Below are 22,659 nucleotides of genomic sequence, written 5' to 3' on the forward strand. Positions count from 1 at the left end.
CAAGGTTTTTCATTTCAAATATAGTACATAATATAGAAACAAACATCTCTTAAAGTTTGGTTAAAAAATTTCATGTTTTTCTTCAAATTTCCGTCAATTTTCTCATTTTTTTTACCGCAATCGATATTTCCCCCCAAATTTCCGTCGAAATTTCCATATTTTGAAGGGTCGAAATTTTCTTCGAACTACTACTGTTTTGAAATTTAAAATTTTATCTGCCTAAGCCCTAATCCCTTCCCATCCTTTTTTATCGGATTCTAAAAACGAAAACCATTTTTTTTATCAAATTTTGTCATTTTTACCCTTCTTTTATATACTTCTGATTTGCAAGATGAATTTTAGGTAAGGGCATTCACAGAGTTTTCTGAAAATTTAACCATTTTCCATAAACCAAATTGGCTTAATTAATACTGATGATGGTAACAGCGTCATTGAAGAGAGTCAGGTGAAACAATCCGCAGTGAACTGAATGAAGGATGAAAAACTGGTGGCTATAAAACTTGGTGCAGACTGTAGAGATTGAGGAAAGACGGCGAGAATGATAGAGTTACAGTGCCGTCTGAAACTGGGTTATCCAATCCCACCGAAAAATTCATCCGTTGGGGATTTTACGTCAAAACTCAAACCCCCATCTCCATCTCCTAGTGCTTTACTCCTCTGTACGAACTTCAACTCCAGCTTAACCTCTAAACGACATTCTTTCAAGTGCTTTTGTAACAAAACCGAAAACACCCAACAAGTCTCTTCCTCTTCTCAGGTACTTACATGTTTCTCTCATATTTTGTAACTCTCTTCATTAACATGTAATGAGATTACTTTGTGAATTTAAACTATAGGGCTTCTCAGCACTGGCGGCAGATAGTCCATGGGATAATGCAACTTTGTGGAGCACTCTGGCTTTATATATCTTCAGTTTGCACATTCCTCTTAGTTTTGGAGGTTTGTCTGTGGTTGCTCATGTATTGCATCAGCCTATTCTTGATCCACAGATTGAGGTGAGCTCATTTCATTTAACATGTGATCACAATTGAGCACAACTGGATTTGTACAACATTTGATTTTTTATTAATCGAAAACTGTTATCCCATTAGGGATTACATTGAACTGAGGCTAATGAACCACCATTTAATCAAATCAAGTAGCTCATCCAAGCCCTTGTTTGCACTAGCATGATCTATTTTTTTTGGTTAAGACACTTAAGACTCAAATTGAACAAGCAACCGTATAGTATCAAGTAACATGGCATTGTGTCCTGTGCCCCCTGGGATGTTGGTTTGACAGATGACTTTCTTCGTAATGAAGGATTCTGTTATATCACTGTTGCTCAATTTGAATAGATTATGTGTGGACTGTGGAGTGTGTACTGGTGGCTGGTGGAACTCTTTGCAATTCTCAATTTGGTATTAATTTTTTTTTTAATCTTATTTTGGTGGCGCAGGCAATATCATTGCTTGGAGCTCAGATTCTAGAGCTCATTGCAGCAGTGATTCTTCTGCAAAGCACTGCTAAGCCCCAGTATAAGTTTTCAAATTTCTTCAAACCCAGCAAATTGTCAAAAGAGAGGAGCTGGCTGTTGGCATCAGCTGTAGGATTTGGGTTTCTCTTAGTGTTGGTTATCCTTACTTCTTTCCTCGCTGATAGATTCATTGGTCCCAAGGTTGGTATCTTGAATCTGTCTGCCTTTTTTTTTCTTTATTCTTTATTCCCTTTTCATTTAAGATTTAATGAACCAAACGAGACCAAACTTACTTGAACAAAAGGAAAACACATGATACTGCCTTCTTTTTATCTTTCCAGAACAGTACTTCATGCTTTAGTAATATTGGAAGACAAGTGAGGCATCATCAGTTTTTACAAAATAAATAAAATAAAGAAAGAATATAGGATGATGATAGTATCATACCAATGAAAGAAATAATTATATAGCTATACAAATAAGGTAATGGTTTTGAGAATAATCCAAGCAATCTGATGAAGAATATCAGCACTATGTATGACTGATTTTAGAAAGGAGGTCCTTGGCTGATGGACTTAATTAGCGATGGTGTTCCAGATTAGTTGCACTCCTTTCTCTTCCTTTGGAAATTGTCCACTGGGTATAGAAATGGACAAGGTTTTGTTGAGGCCACTACTTGGCACCTCATTTTCATTTGCAAATATTTTGTAAATTGAAATTCCATATGATTTTACAAAAAATTGTTTTAGATGTAATAGTATGTTTTTCAGTATTTCTTTTTATGTGCTGATTTCAGGACCTTTCGAGTTTGTCACTGTTAACATGTTAAGGGCAATTGGCTCTGGTTACATTTCAACTATTTTTTCGTCATTTAGTTTAAGTAGAAGTGCTTGTAAGATTCAAATAAGCGATTTCACTACCAAATTAAATTTTCTTAGAACTGCTTCAGACAAGAAGTAAAATAGATTTTGAATGGACCTAAGAAGAAATGAAGAGCAGGGTGGACATATGATTCCCAAGGTACTGGACTTTTTCAGGATGAAATCTAGGCTTAAATATAGACAGTGTTACTGATGTTGTTCTCTGGTTTAATCTTCAAGTCTCTTTTGATAAGACTTATTCTGTCAAAGAATTATTCCCTTAATTCCAAACTAATTGCTTTTAGAAAGGCTGAAAGGGTATGTGCTGAGAAATCATGCCGATTAACGCATGTACTTTGTTCTCAGCTAATCCTCATTATCATTAATGAACAACGTAAAAATATGAAGCTATTGCTATGTGTCAAAAGCATTGTGCATCTGAAATTTTCGTGCTTTATTAATGAAGCTTTTTTTTTGCTTTGATAAGCTTCTTTGAAGCTATTATTCATTAATGCGTATTATATAATTTTGGTAGTCTACAACAACCTTTTCTAATTTGTTTTTCTGAAGTTTATGTTAGTATTTTCTTGAAATATATATATATATATGTACAGACTTTCTTAGGTAATGATGTCCTTATTTATTTTTACTGTGCGGATTTCCACTTTAGACCAATTTTTCGTTCGAATTTTCACATCTCCACCATCTAGTCTTTAGATACTAATGTATAGACCATCTCTACAAAATTTCAGCCAATTTGGTTATCATTAAGTCACTCAAAACTGTGTTTTTCTGTTATAAAAATGAACGGTTCAAGTTCGACAGAATTATGTTCATCCATTGGTTTAATCAAGTTTGAGTGCCTTAATGATAACCAAATTGGTTGAAATTTTGCAGAGATGATCTATACATTAATATCTAAAGACTAGACGGTGGAGATGTTAAAATTCGATTGAAAAGTGAGTCTAAAGTAGAAATCCGCACCGTAAGAATAAATAAGGACGTGTGTAGCAGAGAAAGCCTGATGTGTGTGTGTGTGTATTTACACAAATCATTTTTTTTCTTGGCTGAGGTCCTGAATCAAGAAATTTATTTTACACTACTTGGTTGCAGGATTTAAACAACTCCATGCTGAAGGAAATCCTGGTAAACAGCAACATCTCAAGAGCTGCATGTGTCTTTGTATACTGCGTTACCACTCCCCTGCTGGAAGAGACTGTTTACCGAGGATTTTTATTGGCATCAATTTCATCCACCATGAAATGGCAGTCAGCTGTTTTTATAAGCTCAACTATATTTAGTGCAGCTCACTTCTCTGGTGAGAATTTCCTACAATTGTTCATTATTGGATGTGTCCTTGGATGCTCTTATTGTTGGACTGGAAACTTGAGATCCTCCATTTTAATACATTCCTTGTACAACGTCATGACCCTAATGATAACATACTTATCCTAAGCTCACATCTAAGTCTCCTTGACAGTTTTGTTATGTATCTTGATTGTGAACCTTCTTTTGTCTCAGGTAATTGACTACACTAGGCCTCACATGTGTTTTTAATCACTTATTTAATGTTTAGAATGGCTTTAAATGGCAAAAGTTAATCATATATTAGATCCTGTAAAGTTTCAGTGACAGAACAGACCCAAAAGAAGAAGAAAAAGAAGCCTAATCTCTACTTTTGTATATTTGATCAGTAGAAGACTAGAACTTGTTTCATTCTCTAACAAGATAAGACATATTGCATATCCTTGAAGCAGATCTTGTGTTATTTGGTTATCATTGATGCCAAGTCTTCAAGTCTTTCTGTTTGTTTCTCTGGCCAATAGTCATGAATTTTGTTTCAGGTACTCTTCCAGGATTGTCCATCTTTTTCAGAGTAAGAGAACATGCATAATGTAGTCCAAGCTTATGGCATAAACATTTTTACTTTGCTCATGACATCCAGTTATTCTGAATCTGTAAATGTCGTATATGTTCTAGTTTGATTTAGGTGATGTAGCGGTTGCGGCTTTTTGTTAGTTACGGGAGAAAGCAAACGGTAGAGCTTTTAGTCACACCGTGAATCCGAAAGCAACCTATTCCCTTGAGTTTGAAGCTGGTATGACTGTTGTTTCCCACCTGCCTTTGATTTAGGTGCAAGTCACCCAGTTTGGTTTCCAGGATCAGTAACACATAATAATACAGCAACTCTCATTTGACTGGTGGTTGCACATCAAGGGGTGCTGACAAGTTGTTGTCAAGGAAGAAGCCATAAGCCACCACTTGTGTGCGGCACTATTTGTTAGAAAAGAGAGATTGGTAGAAAACTAGAACTGGCATTTGGATTGGAATAGGATTCCATTTTGCCTTAATGTGCCAAAAGATTCTTATTTTGAACCAGAGAGAGAGATGGAATCCTATTCCTAGAAAATAGAAATAGCAGCTGCTGCTACCATGGCATCCTAGTTTTGGAGTCTTTATATCGTCAGTGATCAGTCTCTTCCTCTTCCTCTGCAAGTGTTACTTTTGTAGCAACCTCTTCCTCTTTGGCTAATCATAACCAATTAAGAAGAAGAAGAATCCAGAAAGAAAAGGGAAAGGGAAAGGGAAAGGGAAAGAGAAAGAGAGACCCACGGTGACATGACAATAAGCAAGTGGAAAGACAGCTAATGCTTATTCCGCAATCAACGTCGGCAAAGGAAAGCCTAGCCTATCCTCGTTGGATGGCCGCCACGTGCGCCCAATGAGTCAGCCTTTCCTCGTTGGATGACCACCACGTGTGCCCAATGAGTCATTTGATGGGAGCATTTCCTCTCCATGACCGCCACGTGTCAGTCGGTCACTTGTATGTGTTTATTTATACGTGAACACCCCAGACACCTCCATCTGTTCGTCTAGTTCTAGTCTTCTCTTGTCTCTGTGTTGGTTTGAAAGAAAGAAAAGAAAAGAAAGGAAAGCTTAAGAGGATCGAGGAATCAATGGGCGGGTTTGAGCATCAAGTGAGGAAGAGGGCCTATGAGCTCAAGAACATGGTCAAGAAGGGTGTCAGGGTCGTGGGGAATTCATGCAAGAAAGGCTGGTTTAAGGTCAAGCACATCAGGCGCTAGCCATGCCACCCCTTTACCTTTCACATCTCTGTCTCTACCTGCTTAATTTCTTGAATCGTTTTTATTTCAGTTTTGATTGTATCATTCTACTTTGAAGTTTCTTTTACATTCGGTTCTTGTATTGCTTTGATATTCGTACGTACGTAGTACCTGTGTTCATATATATATAGATAAACCTTCTCTTGCTGTTGTCCAAATTAAGTTGTGCCTTCGGAATTGAACCGGTTCTCGATCACAAAAGTGATCACTGATCAGATCCCTGTTATTGGCTTTTATATCCATCTTCTTGCAACTGGTTTATATTCACATCTCTTACAGGCTTACAGGCGCCAATACAACTCTGATTCACCAACTTTTGAGTAATAGGCAGGCTCTGTTTAGGTTTTGGATTGCCCAACATGTACAGCTCTTAATTATTGGTTTTTTGCTTGATAAAATTCCAAGAAATAGAGTCATATTTGATTCATCTGGCTGAGCAGCGTGTTCTGTAACCGTCTTTTGTTAAAGGACCAGAGCAGATGAATCTCAGCCTTCTTCTATAAGCTTCCTGTTAACAGGCTAGATCCAGATGCCGACATGATTTTGTGTTTTTATCTTCTTCCTGTGTACGGAGACTCTATCAGATAATTTTTTGTACATTGAAATGGCAAAAATTGAACTCCAGAAGTCTGCCTTTTCTTTTTCTTTTTCTTTTTGTTGCATGTCCTCAGTTAGATGACTGAAAAATTCTGCTCACGGGCAGAAGCACAGGCTGTCAATTGGTGAGCTGCTGTATTTGCCTCCAACAAATCATGAACTAATGAACTAAACGAGAAACTCATTAATATAGTCTACCCGAACTAGTGTTCTTCCTACTTAGTGAACGCAGATATGGCAAACATTATTGAAATTGACATGAATAATTAAAAAGTTCTTGGCAATGAAATTGAGACGAGAAAGGGAAACATGTCTTAAGCGGTTATGCCAAAGATCAGTGGAGGAGGTGGTGAGGTTGCAGGCTGGTTTGTTGATGAGGTTTGGAGAAGGGTCGGTGGAGGATCTCTTCATCGCTAAAGCCACCAAGTAGTATAAACCGTCACGCTCCTTACCTAAACCAATCATCCTCGTCGTAGCTAAAGTCTGCAAAACACATCAATAAGAAAAAAAAGGTCATGAAACAATGTAAGCCTCTAGTTAGCGGACTAACAAACATTAAATCCACCTTAAGGTAGGCATACATAGCACATCATGTAAATAATATGCAGAATTTAAAGGAAATGATCCCTTCGCAATAATATGGGAGGTAGTGAACAATTCTTTGCTCCAGATGAAAATAATTTTGAGGACGAAGGAATATGGTCTGTTGCACCACTATCAATGATCCAGCGATTACGGGAGGTGTATTGTATATGGAATTAGTGAAAGTTTTAAAGAAGTCTATGGAATTTGAAAGTCTAGGTGTATTCAATACAGACTTTTAAAAATCAATCAAAGTCTGGGTGTATTCAACTAGATTTTAAAAAATCATTATGAATTCCACTAAAGTTTAAAGGTATTCAATTAAAAGATTTTTTAAAATGATTAAAAGTTCAGATGTATTCAAAATATTATTCATACTTATGAAATTAATAACTCATGGATAATGAACTACACATTTGTTACACAAGACAGGCCAGCATACTTACCAACATATACGCAAAGCGCCGCACCTCTCTAACCCTAGGGAGAGAGCGAACTCACAGAGACAAATCGCGCCTGTCCGGCTGCGCCACGCCGCCAGCGACGGTCTCTGACCTTGCAGGTGTACGCGAGGTTCGGCCGGACGGGTTAAGCTAAGTCCTTGGCTCGGAGATGCTTGGGTAGGCTCTTCCTTTCCTCTATGGCTGAAGATTTCAACCGCCCCGGGAACGAGTGAAAGTGGAGATTGGAGGACGTTTTAGAGTAGGCAAGGCTTGATCGAAGATAGGAGGGTCTCGACATCAGGCAATCTCTGTCTGATCTCTTGGTCGGGCAAGGTTTTGTAGGTTTGATGTTGGATACTTTAATCTCGTTTCACTTTGTGATTTCTCCTAGAATGAAGCGGCGACTGGTGGCTGTTGACGGTCGTCGGCAGGTTTGGACGGCGACGGGACGAGTTGCAGGTCCGGCTTCAGGGTGGCGAGAGGGCGGTGGCGGGGTTGAGATCTGGGCTGGTAGAACTGGTTTTGCCCCATCTAATCAGATCTGGGCTTGGACTCAAAATGGGCTGAAGTTGGGCTAGGGCTTCCTTTCGGGCCCTAGTTTGCTTTCTTCTATGTTAATTACTTTCCTTAGTTTTTTTCTAATTTCTAAGCCCATATTTTGGGCCTCTATGGTTTTAAATTAGTTTTACTAGTTTATTTCCAACTAATCCCTATGTAGGTTTCTAGGAACTAAGTAGGTTTTGATGCTTGCAGATTATGATATGTCTTTTACATCTAGATAGTGAACACTTTCTGTCATACCGCGATTGAGCGTCTTGGCGACAGAAGTTTTCAAGCAAAATTATCTCTATGTAGGGCTAGATTATAGCTTCCTAGGCTCATCGTCGATGAGCGACAATGTTCAATGTAATAGCACGTGAATCACCTCAATTCGTTTGGGTTTGTATCGGTGTCATTCTAGCTGCGACTATTAATACAATGGGTTTTAAGCCCACCTTTGCGTCAAAAAAAAATAACTCATGGATAATTGTAGACTTTGTAGTGTAAATTACACACACCAAACTCTAATATTTTTCCATCCACTAGAGCAAAGATTTGGAAAAGTCTACGACAAACTTTTTCTTTACATGTGAATAGGTTGATTCTACGATACATCTTCTTTTTTTTTTAAATAATATTTTGTGCTATCAACGTTCTATTCTACTTATTCTTTTCAATGTTTTTTGAATGTTAATATTTTGTTGTCTTTCAATTGTAATGCTTGGAACCCTCGATAACCTAAATATTATCTACTAACTCTTGATATTAGAACCACATGATCATATAATAATATTTGCGTACATGAATTAAACTTGTGAACATCTAATGTCCCATTTTAGAACATGTGTCTTTGGTTTACATACAAATATGCGTGTTATTAAGTTAATATAATCTTTTTCGTTACCTATGTTTATGTATTTCAATCAAATATTATAACTGTATGCATCGAAATTAGATAGATGAGCACTAAACTTATAATCAGTGTTATTATGTGTTTGTCATTGTATCTTTATTTTTATTTTTTCTTTCCTGTAACTCTGTAAATATTGAGAAATCTACAGAAGTCATTCATATGAAATCTATAGATTTCAGAAATCAGTGAAAGTCTATGAACTTTTCAAAGAGTCTGTAGACTTTTCAAAGAGTCTGTAGACTTTTCAAAAAGTCAGTTGATTAAAATAAGTCTGTATGAATCTAAATACAATACACCCCCCTACATGAGATTTTAGACAAACCTGGTGGAGTTTTCTGTTTAGTTGAGGCTACATTGGCTCGAGTATTGGTACCTCCATTTTTAACATTCAGAATAGACACAAGCTGTTGAAGCTGCTCTTCGGAAATTCCAGACACCATAGACTTAAAATCTTCCTTGGACAATCCTTCAGATACTTTATTGGCGACATAATTATGATCATGATTCCCAGCTAATATTTATTTATTCAAATGCTCCTTTGGGTGACCTGGAGGATAACCAATTAATTTGTAACAAGTTTCAACAAAATGTCCCTTGTCCCCATAGTGTGCACATTCCAGAACGCCCTCTGAAAGGACATGAACGACGTTAAGCCTGATTGGGACATCGTCCATCTTGAGAGTTGTAAGAACAATCAGATCGTCCATCTTGTGAATTGTAGGAGCGATCAGACCGCTCGGCCACTTGATTGGGATGTCGACCATATTGGTTAGGTCGATTGTTTCGGACAGCCATAGCAGCACTTGTGCTAGAGTCTGCAACCTGTGTGGCACTAAGCAACCTCTGTTTTTCCTCTTGGCAAAGATATCCATAAGCCTAACGAACTGATGGGAGAGGACTCATCAGAAGAATTTGCCCACACACTGCATTATAGGAATCATTTAAACCCATCAGAAATCTGTGTTAGGAAAACCAATCTGCTGCTTCAAAACAAGCAATCAGTTTCTAGGATAACCCTTGTGTGCATGTTTGTTTGTTTGTTAAGACAAAGGCCCAGTTTGAGAGGGTTGTGATTAATTTTTAAAGGAAAATGATTCTTAGCCTTTTTTTTATTGAAAAATACTTTATTGAACCAGACTGTCAAACATCAATAAGAATTACATCAGAAGGCTTCTCAAAAAAGAAACCCAGGACTAGCTTCTACTATGAGCAACAATAACTTCATGAAGCCATGGGGGCCCTGATTCATAACAAAACATAGACTGAACCATCTTCAAAGCATGTCGAGCAAGAGTATGAGCAATCTTGTTTTGGCGCTTACGCACATGTTTCTAGGATACCCATTCAAACTCTGCCTTCATCCTACGAACTGCATCCATAATTCCTCCAATATCGCTCAAATCAAGTACATTCCTGCCAATTGCATTGATCACATTGACCGCATCTCCTGCAATCGCCAACTCTGTTACCCCCATTTGTATACACAATTTCATCCCATGCCAAAGTGCTAAAGCTTCGATGATATGGGGTTTGAGAACAGCTTCCATAGGCACTGAAATGACTCCCATCAGCCTTAATAAAGCTTAAGATTTATGTCACCTAGACACATCGCCAATTAAAAAGATTATGTCATGTCATTCTTAAGCAAAAAATACAATCTTATCTTTCCAAACCCAATGGCTCTAGATTATTTTGTCTTTTTTTTAAATCAGATTATTAATTTTGTCTTTTTATTAAGAGAAAAATATTGATTTGTCTTGCTTTTATAATTAAAAAATATATATTTTTTGCATTTTCTTCTCATCACTATCATGCTTAGATTAAACGTAACATATAATGTGAAAATACGTATATTTCTGAGAATATACTTGTTCAAAAACACGAATTCTTATGATACACACACACACACACATATAATTTGTCCAAGAAAAAACAATTTGGTCCAGGATTTTTTACTATATATATATAATTCACCCAAAATAAAGTATATATATATATATACGTAATCATCCCAAAAAAATTCGATACAGATTTTTCTATTCTTTATTTTATTTTAAAAATTCGATGCAAGATATGCATGGCTTATATATAGATATCATAATTTTAAACTGCAAAAATAAAATATTAAAATGGAACCAAATTTCGATTCACAAAGATAGAAGGAAATTTACGAAATTGATTTATGATATAAAAGCCTAATTTGATATGATTATTAACTTGGTCATTATTATTAATAAATTAACTTAACTTAGTATATACGGATCTATATTAAAAGGGTAAGAAAATATTTCATATTAGTACGTAGCATCCATTAATTATTAAGGTTAAGGTTGTATTTTTACCTAAGAATGAAGTGACATGATTTATTAAATTGGTGATGTGTCTATGTGACATGACATTCCACATAGGATTAAGACTATAAATATTAGGTCTTATTAAGGCCCTCTAGCACTACCCATTTTTAAATCAACTTTAGATATGTTGTGAGAATAATCAACTGTGAAATTAACTAATTGATTGTTTGGTAAATTGTGCTTTTAAAAGTGTTGCGAGTACAAAAACAGTTGGAAATAACTTTTGTTGGTCATAACTTCTTCACACAGACATTGTTTTGTGTGTGATGCATGCCCACGAATTTGTATTGCTGAGCTCTACAACATCTGTGAGGAGAGGTTTAAGAAAACCATAACCGATGAAAGTCAACTTTTGAGCATTTGAAAAGGACACGTTTTTGATAATTTAAATCTCCAAAATACTTGATCTTCAAAACGATTAAGTAAAAATTTCGAAATGTGAATTTCCACCACTCAACCTTTTATTAATTTTGAAAAAATAGGAAAAATTAATATTCGGAATGGGGTCACTACAATGTTTTACAAAGATAATGATACTTAAGTATTAGAAAAATTTGTGCCATAGAGCAACGACGACTCTTGGTTGCTACTTGCGTGGGGGTATCGACATCATTCCTTCAGAATCAGAGGCTTGGGTTAGGTTTCGTTCTTTGGCAGCGGAGATCAAGTTTGTAGAGGCAAACATTCGACATCCTCTTGGCAGCTCAAAGGAGGAGTCGAGGCGTTTCGAATTTCCAAGCAAACGTAACTGTGTAGTGGTATCGAGAACGTTGAAGCAAACGTGCATGTATCAAATCTCGTTCTTAACTGGGTAGAGGTACAAGAAGAGACTTAGGAGGCGGTCACGGCGATGCGAATCCTTTCGATAAGGTTGCAGGAGGTTCTTAGCGGGGCCTGGAAGGGATGGGTGTCTAGGGGGCCGTCAGATTGAATTGGCGACGGTAGCAGTTCCGGCAACCCTAGCCTGGATTTGGTTTCAATTGGGTTTGATAGTGGTTGGGGTGCTTGTGGGTTGGGCCTTTGGCTTCAACCTATTGCCATCTTCTTTCTGTTATTGGGCTCTTTTGGACTGTGATCTAGCTTAATGTTGGGACTCTATGACAAGATCCCTACATCACCAAATCGAGGAGTGAATCCTTTTTTTGTTGGAAAGGTACACCTGATTGGTCTTAAGCCTTGATTCACTGAGCTGGGTACTTTGGTTTGGTTATGTAGGTTACTTGCTTTCTAGGCCAAAATAAGTCCCAATTTGAACATTAGTTTTAGAGACATGTTTCATAAGAAGCTTTTTGTATATGAACTTGTCCTCGAACATCTTCGGGTTTGACCTAGTATGGTTGTATAATTAATAGATGGGTTGTACGCCCTGTAGAGTAACATCCATTTCCTTCCAAAAAAAAAGTACTAGAAAAATTGAAGGATGCACAATCAAATTGAACTTAAGAAACAAAACTCTTTTGATGTTGATTTTTTTTTTCCTTTTAAATGTTGAGGCTGATTTTCTGGGATCGGATTTGCTCTTTTCTCTTTACATTGAGTCCAGTCTCTCCTTCTAAATGAAGCTATTTGTAATTCTATCATGTCATTTTCACACCCCAATTTTCGAAGGATAAATTTTCAAAAATTTGGGCATGATAAAACTCAAAATCTTAATATCCCACAACCTGCTCAACAATTTCCAAATTAAAAACAAATACTGGAAATGTAAATGTTGATAGACTCATCAACCGAGTTAAACATTTAATCTCTTTAATTACATCAACTTCCAAAAGTCTAGAAATAAACTACTTCGCTCACATGAGCTTAAAACAACTACCATAAAATACAAATAAATGTATATCGTCAAAAACCCAGCTCCTAAGCCACTGCCTCAACTCTGCTGATCATCACCTGTAGGTCTAACCCCTACACCATGAATTGGTGCACCGGGTTGTAAACAACAAACCCGGTAATAAGCTAAAAAGCTCGTATGAGTAACTCCCAAAATAATAACCCAACAATCCCAACATCACATATAAATTAAAATTGGTAATTCCTGCATTAGCAACTTAGTTCAGGAATCGCCTAAAAGCAAGAGAATTCAAAAGAAACAATTAAGAAAACACAATAATTTAAAATCACTCAAAATCATAAATGAATCATATAAATAAACATAGTTCAAGAATTCTATTAAAATCACACAATTAAGATTTAAGAATCTCCTGCGGATATGCATAGTTCAGGAGATACTCAAAGCAAGAAATTTAAACAACATATAAAAACATCACACAAACATTTCTCTACTCTTACTTATGAGTTCGCTAACACTTAGTCATCCCTCATAAGTAACCAAACAAATACGTACTCATGGGTTTGTCAACACGTAGTCAACCCCCATGAAGTACCGACAGACAGAATAGAGCTCTATACTGACCGTAACCAATCACCCGGCCAAGGCTTGGTTCCCGGTCCACCACGAAGGCTCCTAATCTAAGAATCACCACTAAGACACACACATACACAACTAATGCACACAATCACCACTAAGGCACACATTCAAATACTCTCCCATCATAACACTTATCAAATCACAAAATATAATATAATCATAACCGTAACCAATCACCCGATTAAAGGCTTGGAACCCAGTTTGACTATTTAAACAACAACACAAGAGCACTTCATAAATTATATCTTTCCACCTAGATATATGTATATAACAAAAACATAGATATTCCCACCACAATAATATAACAACAACCATATTTCAACATCACAAAATCACATGATCGGAAGTCCTTTTGAAAGATTTTATTTTACTAGAAAACATATTTTCACTTACCCATGAGCCGTTAACGATCAAGCTCATTTATTTATTTTTAAAACAAAAATCATTTTCATTTAAGGACAACTTCACAACTAACAATAATAAAATTATAAAATAAACTCGGTTCCTTATGAACCCATGTGAGATTTACTCACAATATAACAATAGCATCGTAATCATCACATCATCAACATTTCCATCAACATCATCATCATCATCATTAATCTCATCATCATCAAAATTGTCATCATAACAATTATCATCATCATCATCATCAAAATCAACATCACAATCATCATCATAATCATCATCAAAATCAACATCATAATCATCATCATAATAATTATAAATATTTGGTCCCAAAATGGACCTTGGTGAGATGTTACTCACCTCAAATCCAGCTGCGTCTTCGCACGCACAACACAAGCATATAGCTCAAAACCAAACTCTACAAGTCATCCAATTAACAAAAACGTTAACCTTAGTAACTAATAAAATACGACTTCTACACTTGTTTTCATAAGCTCAACCACCTCGCAATAACTTAAACAAGCTAAACAAGTCAACCAACAACACTAACACTATCAGACAGGTTGCCACAGGCCGCCGCAGACAGCGGCGTGTGGGCCCCACACACCCCCGAAGAACTTCACCAAACCCTAACATGCTCAAGCAACTCTACAACCTAAAATCTACATGCTCATGTGCTCGTATCGATGAGCACCACCAAACAAGGACTACAGACCTCCCAAACCCTTGCCAGATGCGCCGTAACGCGCCACCACCGACGGCAGCGAGTGGGTCCCACGCGCCACCCCAAAACTTCTGAAATAGGGCAAACTCCCAACACAAAACTTGTAGATTGAAGAGAGGGGAGCATCTTTTATACCTGAGGTTTCACCTTAATCGGCCGGAGCACGCCGGAAAACTCGCCGGAAGGTGGAAATCCACCACCGTAACTCTACACCGTGAGTCGTGCTAGGAGACTACCAGAAAACAAACCAGGGCACCAAGGAGTGTCTATCCCGACCGGTTCCAAGCTGCGTCGCCGCCGTCGGAGGGGAGAATTCCGGTCGGGTTGCAAACCGGGTCGCCGCCCTCATTTTTGGCGCTCGATTAGCGTCGATCTGCCCGAGTCGTCCTCACTCACCAACACAGGGAGGGTTGCGCCGAGGAGAGAAAGATTTTCCGACCGGTGCCATCGTCTGGGTCGGCCGGAGTCGGCCGAAAAAGTCGGGTCGGGTCGGGTCGGCTGGGGTTTTGGATTCTCTCGGGGTCGGGGAGAGAGAAGGAGAGGGGGAGGATTTGGGTTTCTGAAAAAAGTGAGGACTCAAAAGAAAACTTTCCTATTTAACCCAAAATTCCCGTAAAGCCACGAACTTCCGCTGACCATAACTTTGTCATACGAAGTCTGTTTTACGCGTGCAACGTGTCTACGAACTCGTATCGTCATGCTCTACAACTTTCGTGAAGGAAGTTTCTCGAGAAACCCAACGGATTAGAAACTCAACTCTTGACCCTTCAGAACCATAAAACCGTTTCAGGTAAAATAAGCATCCGAACGTTTCCGCTCTTCCTTTGAACCTCAAAACACTCTAACTTCTAACTCATAAATTCCCAAATAATAGTAGAAACTAATATTAAATTTCCGGGGTATTACAGTCATCATCTCAATCACCTTTGGAGTAGAGATTGTGCACCCTATAGTTGTGCTATCTCATTTGTAGATCGTTTGCGCTGTGTGCAATTTTTTTTTCTCTATGTTTTTCCATATTTTATTTTACTGACTTCTTTGATAACAACATTATTAACCTTCTTTCATGTTTTCAAGTTTAATTGAACAATATATCTTTTAAGTCAAAAGAAAACATAAACCGTTTACTCGTTCAATAACATCAAACAATGTACGACTAGCCATGAGTTTGCTAACTTTCACTGAAATTTTTTATTTGTTTGATGATATTGGATAAGTAAACGATTTCTGTTTTTCTTTAATTTTTTATCGAGATAATCTTTAGAGATTGAATTGTTTTAGATCATATACATTGCCCAATATATAGAAATAACATAAAGTTTGGATACAGGTTTGGATGTAACTATTTTCCAATTCCGAACAAGCGAATGGGCCTTCTTCAATCCAAACTTGAAATGCACGAAACAAAAGCACATTTCAAGTGCCTTCGAAACTCTTCCACAATGGCTCTTCGAAACTTTTTTGGATCAATCCATATACCTTTTCTTAAAAAAAATAAAAAAAATAAAAAAAAAAGCACGAAGGGGCAATCCAGACCGTTGACAGTTTAGACCTTATCTGAAATGGAACACACCTAAAACTAACTAAAGGCACATTTCGTGGGTCGAATACGAATATGCCACTGGTCCAACTCTTACGGTAGTCTGCGAAGCCGAGTATTGTAACTCGGCCTAGACAATGTTTAGGTTAAAAGGCCGAGCCGAAAATGATTAATCTGAAAATTGAATTCTGACCAAATTATCGACGGTTTCCCCAAACACCTACGGCGGCGAGTTTCTGTTGAAATGGAGATGGCTATGGAGGAGTCGTGCTCTCATTCGCTTCTCTTCCTTGCTCGCCACGCCCTTCAATCTGACGGACGAACTCCTCGCTTTCTGAAGAATCCTATACAGAGTACGCCGCCAATATCTAGTTGTTGGATTTTCCAAGCTTGTTTCTAGATTTACCTCGTTTTATATCTTGTCGCCCAAAGTTGTAATTAGAGGGTTCGAAACGGACTTGGTGTTTTAGATTCTGGTGAATTTGTCTTTATTTTGCTGATATTTGTGAACAACATAGGTCTTTAAATTTCTAGGGATTTGGGGTTTTAAGGTGAATTGTCTTTGAATTTGAGTATCTAAGGTTTCAAGTGGTTCTTGAATGTTCTCTGGCAACGCACACAAATATTGGTCGGTGGAACTTTTAATCTTTTGTTAGGTATTTGAATGGCGGGGAGGTGGGACGTTGGGGTTCCCAAGACTAATGCTTGTAGTCTTCGAGAGCAAGCAACAAGAACAATTCTTCGCAATGTGAGGTCACAAGGGCACTCATATGTTGAGGTCCGAGAAGATGGGAAAAAGTTCATTTTCTTCTGTACTCTGTGTCTTGCCCCATGCTATAGTGATAAGGTGCTCTTTGATCATCTCAAGGGTAATCTTCACAATGAAAGATTAGCCGCTGCTAAGGTTACTCTTTTACGACCAAATCCTTGGCCTTTCAATGATGGCGTGGTTTTCTTTAATAATTCATATGAGACTGATAAAGGGGTAGTGACTCCGGATGACAATAAATGTAGGATGTTGGAGTCTCATGACAATGAGAACAATCTTGCTATTGTCAAATATGGTGGAAATCTGAAAACCAATGGCTATGATCATTGTGGTGTTGATGGGCTTGAGTGTAATGAGTATATCGATTTGCAAGGGTTGCAGTCAAATGTTGGAGATTCAACTGCTGATGGAGCAAAGTCCTCTGTGGTGATCCCTGGTATTGTGGTTAGGGATGAAATTACTGATTTAGAAGTGAGAGAGGTGGGTTTGGGAGAAATTGCTGCAAGGTTCCTTGGGAAAGATGGTATTGGTAGAATATGGTGTGAATGGTTGGGAGTAAAATCTATAGACAGTGAGGATTTATGCAATGTTCCTGAGCACGATTTCGCTGTTGTTACCTTCAGTTATAATATTGATTTGGGTAGAAAAGGTTTACTTGATGATGTAAGGATGTTGCTCTCATCCAGCCCTACAATAGAATCAGGGAATGGTGAAGGCACCGGTTGTAAGAGAAAGAAATCCTTCTCTGACCCTGAGGATATCAGCGATTCTCTAAGTAATCAGTACGAGTCATTTGGGGAAGATTCCTCTGCTTCCAGTGGTACAGCATCTAGGTTGCTTCTAGACCATTATGATGATCAGTTACTGAATACAAGATTTATATTGAACAAATCTATAAGGCGAGAGCTCAGACGGCAACAGCGTTTAGCGTCAGGAAGAATGTGTGACATCTGTCAACAGAGGATGCTTCCTGGGAAAGATGTAGCAACTCTCATGAATCTGAAGACTGGAAAGCTTGCTTGCAGTAGTCGAAATGTGAACGGGGTGAGAGTCCTACACATCTTACATCCTTTTGCTTTTGACCATACCAATGTTTTGTAATCGGCACCTTCTTCTTCTTCTTTTTTTTTCTTTCTAATTCATGTTCCAAATTACATTCTGTCCATGTATCTGGATTAGCAAGTAATGCACATATTTTAATTTATTTTTACATGCAGGCTTTTCACGTGTTCCATACTTCTTGCCTTATACACTGGATACTTCTGTGTGAAGTTGAGGTAATCACAAATCAGAATACTGGTTCAAAAGCGAGGAGAAGGTCTAGGAGGAAAACTGCGGCCAAGTGCAATGGAAAAGATGCTCAGTTGAAATCTTTGAGCCCACAAATTTATTCTGTATTCTGCCCAGAGTGCCAGGGTACTGGTATTGTTGTTGATGGAGATGACCTGGAGAAACCGAATCTTCCTCTGTCTCAGGTTTGCTCTTTGCAGACAGTTTTGACCTGAGTCTTTGTTATCAAATTATGCTCTCCCTTTTCTTTTCTTTTTTCCTTTTCCTTTCACCATTTTCCTCTTCTTCTTTTTTTCTTCCTTTTTTTCTTTTTGGATACAAGGGGGCCAAAAGACCCAAACAAAGAAAAGAGCAGAAACTAGATAGCTCTAGCTACGTTCCTAAACTTAGCAGTATCACACAAGTCATCAAGAGCAGCATTAACAACTTGTGTGTACATATCACACTAGGTTGCTGAAAATATTGTTTCACAATTTTCCTCTTTAAGTGGAGAGAAATATAAAGAAAACGTGTTTCCCAATGAAGCACACAAGATTTGTGAAGAGTGTGCATATATTTTTCTTCCTTTTTTTTTCTTTGGTTGTTTTCTTTTTCCCTTATAATACAATAATTGTGAAGCTTTATAAGATAAAATCTTTTTCAAATCTTCTTATATGAAAGAAAGAGGTAGGCAGGTCAAAACCGTCGTTAGTTGCTTCTAACTGTGGTGTATATGTTAATGTCAGATGTTCAGGTATAAGATAAAGGTGAGTGATGCACGTCGAGCATGGATGAAGAGTCCTGAGATGTTGCAGAATTGCTCGACTGGTTTTCATTTCCCCTCCCTAAATGCAGCAGGAATCCAGGTTTTTTGAGGGATTGCTATTTTCCCATTATAAATGAGACTAACAATCATCATTCCCGATTAACATTTACTTCTTTACTTGGTCTAGGAAAAGGTGAAAACACTAAAGTTGCTGCGTTTCTATAGAGCACATGAATAGAGAGGTGGCTTCAAGAATACAAGGGAGCCTGCAACTGTGTTTAGCTGGCGTAGCATGTGTATTTCACACAGGTTATGTATATGTGGTGTACATTGCTGGCCTGGCATATGTCTACTTAAGACTGATTTCATTCCATGAATTAATGGCAATAACGATTTGTAATTATATTGTAAATAACTAAATACCTTATCAGATAGATTATTGCTATGCTCTTGAACCTGACTCGATTGTCACCTGTGACAATATTTCTGGTTCATCCTTTTCTCTTCACGTGGTTCTACATTTTAATTATCATTCCTTCCATTGGGGTTGGTCTAGTCTGGTGTGATGCGTTTTAGTCAGTGAAACGAGGCAGGTTTAGGCCATCTTCAGTAAAGGAGAGCTATATCGGGATCGGGATCAGGGCTAAATTTTTTAAATTCTTGAACAAGTGAACAAATAGAGAAATTGTATTCACACATACCAGATTTATTAATATTAAATACACATCTTTATTTTTTAAAATTTTGATGAAGATTATATACACATCTTTAATGCAATTTTGTCCCTTTGATGAAGATGAACAAATAAACAAAAAGAATGTAAAAACAAAAATTATATACAAATCTACAACTCTAAAAATCCTACAGTATGTAAACTTCCTAGTGATATCAAATTTTCATACTATTTCGATTGATTGAAAATCTTAAAGTTTTTTTTTGTCTGTAGAAATCTTAAAGGTTATTTGAATAAATTTAAAAAAATATATATCGTCAATCACTTTGTCTCCATTGATTGTTTGTTAAACTTCATTTGCTTACCAATTCGATTTGATTTTAGTTGAATTAGTAGTATTGATCATAAAAAGACAAAATTTAAGTTACAAAAAAAAAATAGGTGTGTGGATTTCACAACCCAATAATTAATGTCAACTAAATTTTGTAATGTTATGCATATTCAATTAAATTTTTAGATACCATTGGATTACAAGAGTTAATTGACATGGACCATTGGATATGCTTTTTGGCATGAGGCACATGGGTTGCTTTAAAATAAGGGATGTGAAATCCACACCATTTTTCATTTTTTAGTTAACACATTAATAAAAAGACAAAACTTAAGTCGGTAAAAGACAAAATTTAAGTTTACAAAAAAGAAAAATAGTATGTGGATTTTAATTTAGAGTGTGTGGATTTTACAACCCTAAAATAATGTTAATTGATGTTGTTGTTCTATAGGTCCCACAAGAGCTAAAGGGTTGGCTATTTTCAGCCTTCTCCACCACCCTTGAGCCGTAATAGCTCTTTTGACCTAAGAGCTAAAGGGTTTGCTGTTTTCAGCCCTCTCTTTAGCTATGAATGTGGACAACCTTCCTCCATATCAACAAATCAAGTTGAAATTCATCACAATTTATTATTTAATTTAGAGTGTGTGAATTTCACAACTCTAAAATAATGTTAATTGGTGTTATTGTTCTATGGGTCCCACAAGAGCTAAAAGGTTGGTTATTTTCAGCCCTCTCTACCACCCTTCAGCCGTAATAGCTCTTTTGACCTAAGAGCTAAAGGGTTGGCTGTTTTCAGCCCTCTCTTTAGCTATGAATGTGGCAACCTTACTCCATATCAACAAACCAAGTTGAAATTCATCGCAATTCATTATTTTGGCTCAACAATTGGTGAAGAATACCAAAAACGAAGCACAGAAGCTGCATCACAAGTTCCCGAACCTAAAACCAAATAAGTCTATCGTAAGTTGAAAATATGGAAAATGGAACAAAATATGCAGGATTTGAATATGTAGATTCAATCCTTTGTCAAAATTTCCCGAACCTAAAACCAAATAAGTCTATCGTAAGTTGAAAATATGGAAAATGGAACAAAATATGCAGGATTTGAATATGTAGATTCAATCCTTTGTCAAAATTAAAACAACAGACAAAAGAACATAAGATTTACTAACAACAATGTAAACCTCCCTCGAAACGTCATTGCGAGACTTTTAAAATAGTCCACACTAAATCAAATCTATTATAGAGTAAGAATGATTAAAGATCTATCTAATGCTATTCAACACAATCACTTTACAAGTATTCCAAACTAACTTGATTCCAAACTGTTAACCCTATTCTAACTCTCCTTAAATCTAAGTTGCACACAAGAAGGAACTAAACACGTCTTCAATGCTTTCCGATCTCAATTACTATAAGAATGACAGATGCAATGATACAAGCATATAATATGACAATGAGTATTCACAAATAGTATGCAGACAACAACATGCATATATGAATATTTTGACTCAATAAGACTCTGTATTTTGGTAGAGTAATTTCATGTCTATATATAGGGAGATATAGCGTCCTCTCAAATCGATCACCATTGATCACTGATTGGGATAAACATGAAAACTAATTTTGAAAACAGAATCAGATATATTTTCATGTGATAGGCGTTACGAAACTGGTACGTTCTCAATTAACCCAGCATTATAGTATAGAATAAGCGGGGTATCGTTCAAGTCGGGGACTAAGGGCTAACCTGCAAACAATGATCAAAAGAGTAAATAATTATCAATATACAAATGTAAACGTAATACAAAAGGGTGGGGGGGGGGGGGGGGGAGGGATTTGTTTGCTTGTTCTAAGTTCCTACTAAAAAGTAAAGCAAAACGAAAAATAAAATATATACAAGTGTGATTCTTCCACATACATCAACCAACAATTTCAGATACAACAAACAGGACAACATGCTTCAAGTCACACGACCAATCTTATTGTGATATCAGAAACAAATTCGAAATGCAAGCCTAAAGAGGTCATGCATCCCATTAACTCCACTTACTTTATCTCTTAAGTATAGAGAAGTCTAGAACCTAAGATATTTCATGTAAAGGCTGCTATAGATATTCAGCGTCGACTTAGCATACCCGTCTACCTAAACATGAATCATTAAGAGCTATAGAATTCTGATGTTGAACATGCTCAAGTTTACATAATGCTGCTTAACTTGTAAACATGTAACACATAGTCTCGACTATTATTACATAACCTTTACTACTTAAATTCTGCCTAAAACTATTAGGTGAATTAGTTCGGAAACCTAGCAACACTAACCTGTATATTAGAGTTTTAGTGAAAACACAACTATGCATTTAATGAAATCACAAAGCATAAAATTGATCATATGCAATCACAAACCAGTCGAAACATGCTTGAATTTATTCTGAAAATTAACCTATTCATGTTCTTAACAACCAACCATTCCAACTTTGAAATCCAATAACAGAAAACAAAGACTAATAACAAGATAGAAGAAACAAGCCATGAGTTACACTTTATGAATCTTTAAGGAAGCTTGACATGTTCGAAGGGTCAAACACGCTTAATACTTCTCAGCGGCCTTCTGGAGAAGTCATACAAAAGTGTCGGCTTGGATTGCTTCTTGGTTGGATAGAGCTGTCGAAAGGAGAAGGAAGGCTAACGTTGTTTCCTGATTTTTGTGTGAAAGAATAGATGATTGAGAAGTACAAAAGAAGAGATGTTTACCTCTTTGTGCTCATGATGACTCTATAACAACAAAACATGTCAGAAATGACATTATTACGGAAATAACGTAGCCAAATAGGATAGGAAATACATTAAAATCATAACATATTATGCGTCTATCATC

The 22,659-nt window shown here is 37.0% G+C and overlaps 2 protein-coding genes and 1 non-coding gene across 3 annotated transcripts; 2 read left to right on the forward strand and 1 right to left on the reverse strand.

The window, feature by feature from the left end:
- The first annotated feature begins 495 nt into the window (after positions 1-495).
- LOC101291066 lies at positions 496-4,154 on the forward strand. The gene is made up of 4 exons (XM_004303091.1): positions 496-757; positions 837-995; positions 1,439-1,657; positions 3,430-4,154. Exons 1-4 carry the CDS (start codon positions 539-541, stop codon positions 3,769-3,771), a joined length of 939 nt encoding a protein of 312 aa, XP_004303139.1. The 5' UTR covers positions 496-538; the 3' UTR covers positions 3,772-4,154.
- A 2,137-nt stretch (positions 4,155-6,291) lies between these two features.
- Positions 6,292-8,055, reverse strand: LOC101298528. Its single transcript, XR_184920.1, has 2 exons — positions 7,067-8,055; positions 6,292-6,521 (listed from the first exon to the last, which is right to left on the reverse strand). It is a non-coding gene; the product is annotated as an uncharacterized LOC101298528 (transcript).
- Positions 8,056-16,167: 8,112 nt separating this feature from the next.
- On the forward strand, positions 16,168-19,207 carry LOC101310040. Its single transcript, XM_004303072.1, has 4 exons — positions 16,168-17,783; positions 17,957-18,214; positions 18,755-18,874; positions 18,962-19,207. Exons 1-4 carry the CDS (start codon positions 16,635-16,637, stop codon positions 19,010-19,012), a joined length of 1,578 nt encoding a protein of 525 aa, XP_004303120.1. The 5' UTR covers positions 16,168-16,634; the 3' UTR covers positions 19,013-19,207.
- The last annotated feature ends 3,452 nt before the right edge of the window (positions 19,208-22,659 follow it).

This window comes from Fragaria vesca, linkage group LG6, assembly GCF_000184155.1.
Source record: "Fragaria vesca subsp. vesca linkage group LG6, FraVesHawaii_1.0, whole genome shotgun sequence".
In the NCBI taxonomy this organism is placed as follows: domain Eukaryota; kingdom Viridiplantae; phylum Streptophyta; class Magnoliopsida; order Rosales; family Rosaceae; genus Fragaria; species Fragaria vesca.